Below are 5,698 nucleotides of genomic sequence, written 5' to 3'. Positions count from 1 at the left end.
GGTGTGGCCAGCCTGGGTGAGGGGCTGAGGGCCGTTTTCAGGCTGCCACAGCCCCTTCAGGGTGGGGGGGGTCCTGCTGGGGTGCCTGGCCAGCCTGGATGAGGGGCTGATGGCCGTTTTCAGGCTGGCCACGCCCCTGGTGACCCAAGCTCCCAGCCTCTCCTTTTTTTCTTTTTTTTTTCAGCCCCTCCTTGAGCAGAGGCCAGGGTGGGCTGGAAGCAGGTATCTGGGGTTTATTTATCTTCTATAATTGAAACTTGGTAGCCTTGAGCGGAGCCCAGGGCCAGCCAGGGCAGGCAGGAAGCTTGGCTTCCTCCATCGCCGGGGGCAACCCAAGCCTCCTGTTGGCTCCAGCTCTGGCCTCCACCATCTTAGTTGGGTTAATTTGCATACTCGTTCCTGATTGGCTGGTGGGTGTAGCTTGTGGGTGTAGCAGAGTGGCGGAGTGATGGTTAAATTGCATGTTTCTCTTTGATTAGTGTAGACTAGAGGCCCGGTGCACAACATTCGTGCACTGGGGTGGGGTCCCTCAGCCGGGCCTGTGCCCTCTCATAGTCCGGGACCCCTCGGGGGATGTCAGCCTGCCGGCTTAGGCCCACTCCCCCGAGGGGTCCTTAGCATTGCCACGGAGGTTGGAGAGGCTCCTGCCACCGCCACTGCACTTGCCAGCCGTGAGCCTGGCTTCTGGCTGAGCCGTGCTCCCCCCGTGGGAGTGCACTGACCACCAGGGGGCAGCTCCTGCATTGAGCGTTTGCCCCCTGGTGGAGTGTGTGCATCATAGCGACCGGTTGTTCCGCATTTGGTTGATTTGCATATTAGCCTTTTACTATATAGGATGATATTTAACAATAATACATTAAAAATTCTCAGTTGCTTTTGGAAGCAAATAGTAGTTGATAACTGAGTTTTGAATGGCTCAGTACCTGTTTTTTTAAATATATCTTTATTGATTTCAGAGAGGAAAGGAGAGGGAGAGAGAGAGATAGAATCATCAATGATGAGAGAGACCCTCCGATTAGCTGCCTCCTGCACGCCCCCTACTGGGGATCAAGCCCGCAACCCAGGCATGTGCCCTTGACCAGACTCTAACCCAGGACCCTTCAGTCCACAGTCCAACGCTCTATCCACTGAGCCAAGCTGGCTAGGGTTCAGTACCTGTTTTTGTTATTTGAGCAAAACTCACAAGTATTTTTGTAGCCAATCCACAGAATTTACAGATTTTATAGTGTTTAAGTCAAAATCTTTAAACTAAGAATTGACTCCTTGATAGGATCTGGGAGAAATACCTGTTAGAAGCTAAAATTTTATGGAGATAAAATTGTAAAGGTTTATAATAATACTTGTATTTAGTAATCTTTAATTTTTATGCTCACAGATAGTTCTTCAGACACTTCTGGCCTTTGCGGTTACCTGTTATGGTATAGTTCATATTGCAGGGGAGTTTAAAGACATGGATGCCACTTCAGAACTAAAAAATAAGTAAGTTTTCCCCTTTTAGTAAGTGTTTAATTTCTTAAGAGTTTTGCTTCATTTACATAAATGTATGTGTTCTGGTACTTTAAAGTTGGTTTTTACATTTTGATTATACAATATGTCTGTGTAATGAAATCAAAATATTGAGGCACTGTTTGATATGATAGGAAAAATGGAAGTTGAATGACAGACTATTGATATTAGAATAAGATGTTGTGTTTGCCTAAAATTACTTATTGGTTGTTTGGATAGATAGGTGGATGGAAATAGATATATAGGAAGATATTCCCTCAGAAATTTTTTTCCTTCCTTCTGTCTCCTTCCTTCTCTTTGCTTTCCTCTCCTTCCTTCCTATTTTCCTCTTTTGTCCTCTGACTCAGCTCTATCTTTGGAAGAATAAGGGATTTTCTGTTTCCTTTATTACTTGAATCTAATCTGTGATATAAACTCTGTTCTCAGGCCCTTTTCTACCCCTGGATTAAAGTATATTTATTATTCTGCTTTCTTTTTTCTCCTGTACTTCTTCTAAGCTATTTTCATGAACTTTGCTTGCTTTTCTTGTCAGTATTTCTTTTTTAAAAGACTTTTTATTGATTTTTAGAGCGAGATAAAGGGAGGGTAGAGAGAAACACCGATGTGAAAGTGAAACATTGATCAGCTGCCTCCTGCATGTCCCCACCTGCAACCTGGGAATGTGCCCTGAAGGGGAATTGAACTGGCAATCTTTCAGTGCATGGGATAATGCCCAACCAACTGAGCCACACCAGCCATGGCAATATTTCTTTTATAAAATCATCCTTTAGCTTTGTTCATTTCCATCTCTGAACTTTACCCACTTCTTTATTCTGGAAAATTTAACCTTTTATAATATTTTCTTGTGAGGACTCACAATAAACATTTATGTGTTAGAGGAAAATCAACCTCTTTTTATTTACATTTTAAATAGTCACATCTCAGGCTTCCTGTTTTAGAAACAAACCAACACTAAAAGCCATACACTTAGGTGATTGTGAACTTTATTAGACCACATATCTCTCACTGGAGAAGAAGAAAGGATACGCCACTGTAATCACCCACTACTGTTCTTACAAAGAGTCTACTAAGAATCACCGGCAAAGGCCAGGAAAGAAAGAAGTAGCCCTGGCTGGTTTGGCTCTGTGGATGGAACATCGGCTTGCAGACTGAAGGGTTCTGGGTTCAATTCCGGTCAAGGGCACATGCCCAGGTTTTGGGCTCAATCCCCAGTGGGGGGCGTGTGGGAGGCAACCGATCAGTGATTCTCATCATTGTTTCTCTCTCTCTGCTTTCCTCTCTGAAGTCAATAAGAATATATTTTTTAAAAAAGAAGTAAAACAGAAAGGCATTAAGTAGATGGTAGCAAAATATGATTTTACTAGGTGGTAAATATATGAATTTGGACAACAGCAGGTTCAGAAAGACCAAAGAAATTTAAGGAATTTTTTTGTTATCTTTGAACTATGTTTAGAAAACAGATCATAGGACTTGGATAGTGATGGCCAAATGAGGCTAATCAAAGGTACAATCTCTGTACTGGTTTTTGAAAAAGATTATTTGGCATGGGCTTATGTTAGATCTACAGAGGTGATTAAAGTTGAGTAACTACTTATGTTATTCATAGGCATACTGGAAGGACTGGCTGAATGAAAAATTCTATGGCTATATATTGCTTTTCCAGGTTTTTTATTTTCCTTATACAAGAAAGAAATGAGATATAGTATGATTACCATTTATGATCTGGTTTCATGAATTTAAACATAGTTTTAAATATAACTAATAGCAAATTCACCAGAAGCCTGCTTATTTTCAAATGGGCTTTTTATAAGGATTTATCTAAAATTGATGCTTTTTTTTTCTTTTAAGGACATTTGACACATTAAGGAATCATCCATCATTTTATGTATTTAATCATCGTGGTAGAGTACTGTTTCGGCCTTCAGATACAACAAATTCTTCAAATCAAGATGCATTGTCCTCTAATACATCGTTGAAGTTACGAAAACTTGAATCCCTGCGTCGTTAAGATTTTTACAAATCATAACAGTACAGGACACAGAGTTGGAATATTGGAGTTTGGAGTATAAAACACTCCCCCCATAAGTATTTATATTGATCTTTTAGATCTAACTAAAACAAGTCTGTGGCCCTTGTTTGTACACTGTAATCAAATTATTTTTTTTGGAGAATTTCAAGATTTATTTATTTTTTTAATTGAATTTATTGGGGTGACATTGGTTAATAAAATTATATAAGTTTCAGGTGTACAATTTTATAATGTATCATCTGTATATTGTATTGTGTGTTCACCACCCCAAGTCAAGTCTCTTTCCATTACCATTTATACCCTTTTTACCCTCTTCTATCTTCCCTCACCTCACTCACCCTCTGGTAATCACCATACTGTTGTCTGTGTCTTTGAGTTTTCTTTTTGTTTAATCCTTTCACCTTTTTCACCTAGCCCTCCAACCCCCCTCCCCTCTGACAGCTGTCAATTTGTTCTTTGTATCTATGAGTTTGTTTCTATTTTGGTTCTTAGTTTATTTTGTTCATTAAATTGCACATATAAGTGAAATAATATGGTACTTGTCTTTCTCTGACTGGCTTATTTTACTTAGCATAATACTCTCCACATCCATCCATGCTGTCACAAAAGGCAAGATTTCCTTCTTTTTACTGCCGACTAGTAATCCATTTGTAAATGAACTATAGCTTTTTTATCCACTCATCTACTGATGGGCATTTGGGCTGTTTCCACATCTTGGCTACTAAAGGCCGGGTACACGGATTTGTGCACTGGTGGGGGGAGTAGCCTGCGGGAATCGGCCCACTATGGTAGCGCCACTCATCTCGGTCAGCTGAGTGGCTGTGGACCCACTCTCTGAGCCGCTGCTGAATGAAGAAATTAGTCTGAGCTGATATTTTGGGGTAATGTCTTGGGTAAAGGTGTGTTCCATGTCCTGGATAAACCTGGCGGAGAGCTTTGCACCCCAAAGCCACTTGTTGAATGTCCTTGATGTGTGATGCCAGATAGATGACACCATCAGGGATGTTCAGGGCAGCTGTGTTCCAGGATCCTCAGCCATCAGGACAGCCTCCCCGGGGGGTCCACAGTCATGTCCCTCTTGCCATCCGCCTGTGCCTGCTCCCCACGCTCTTTCTAGACACCTTAGAGGAGGGCCTGCATCAGCTGGTGGGGTCAGGCCAGAGTTTAGATTGTCTCAGGTATTTGATAGGTACAGAGACTGGGCCTGCTAGCGGCTGCTCCCACTGCAGGAGCAGCCACTCATCCCAGTCAGCCAAACAGCACTCCCACTGTGGGAGCACACTGACCACCAGGGGGCAGCTCCTGCATTGAGCATCTGCCCCCTGGTGGTCAGTGCACAACACAGTGACTGGTGGACAGGTCGTTCCATCATTCGGTCACTGGGCTTTTATATATATAGATTGTAAATAGTGCTGCAGTGAACGTCAAGTTATTGATGCAGTACTAATTATTTGTGAAAGGAGCCCTTGATCTTTCATAGTGAGAATTCTTTTTTTCATTTACAACAAATTGACATCTTTTGTAAGAGTCACTGGTTTTTTTTGTGTGTTTTTTTTTTAAACAACAGAAATTTATTCTCTCACAATTTTGAAGCCTGGAAGTCCAAAATCAAGGTGTCAGCAGGGTTGTACCCCCACCAAACGCCCTAGGGGAGAATCTGTTCCTTGGCCCTTGCAGCTTCTGATGCCTCTGAGCATCCCTTGGTTTGTGACCACATCACTCCCTCTTTTGTCTCTGTGATCACACTGTCTCCTCCTCTTCTGTGTGGAATCTCCCTCTGTCTTTAAGAGTCACTGTTTTGAACACATTTCTTTGGGGAAAATGTGTGGGGTTTTTTTGTAATTATTTTCTTAGGTTTCTTTTCTTTGCACCACAGTATTTAGGATCCTTTTGGAATCAGTGTGACTACTGCATTTTGCAGCATTAATGGTAATAAAATGGTCTTCATTTTTTTTAAAATTTGGTCTTCATTTCTTAACAACAAATTGACTTCTCTAAAGAGATTTAAAAAGGTGACATCATTTTTTCTTATGCCCCCAAAAAAGTGGCTCTGCTTCAACAGATACTTGCCAGTTTTTAATTTATCTATGACTTCTCACTCCACCTGACTCCCATGTACCATCAAACATCAGCTGTCTTGTTTCATCACTTCTCTATGCTTCT

The 5,698-nt window shown here is 41.7% G+C and overlaps 1 protein-coding gene across 1 annotated transcript in view; it reads left to right on the top strand.

Annotated features, from left to right (window-relative positions):
* Positions 1 to 3,722, top strand: part of MMGT1 (membrane magnesium transporter 1) — a 12,875-nt gene extending 9,153 nt beyond the window's left edge. The window contains exons 3-4 of the mRNA XM_005865322.2: positions 1,376 to 1,479; positions 3,355 to 3,722. Of these exons, the coding sequence (XP_005865384.1) occupies positions 1,376 to 1,479; positions 3,355 to 3,514 (264 nt within the window). The 3' untranslated portion in view covers positions 3,515 to 3,722. The remainder of the gene's footprint in view (positions 1 to 1,375; positions 1,480 to 3,354) is intronic.
* The last annotated feature ends 1,976 nt before the right edge of the window (positions 3,723 to 5,698 follow it).

Source organism: Myotis brandtii, unplaced genomic scaffold, assembly GCF_000412655.1.
Source record: "Myotis brandtii unplaced genomic scaffold, ASM41265v1 scaffold206, whole genome shotgun sequence".
Taxonomy (NCBI): Eukaryota; Metazoa; Chordata; class Mammalia; order Chiroptera; family Vespertilionidae; genus Myotis; species Myotis brandtii.
Note: the sequence above shows the minus strand (reverse complement) of the source record. Positions and strands in the feature narration are given on the sequence as shown.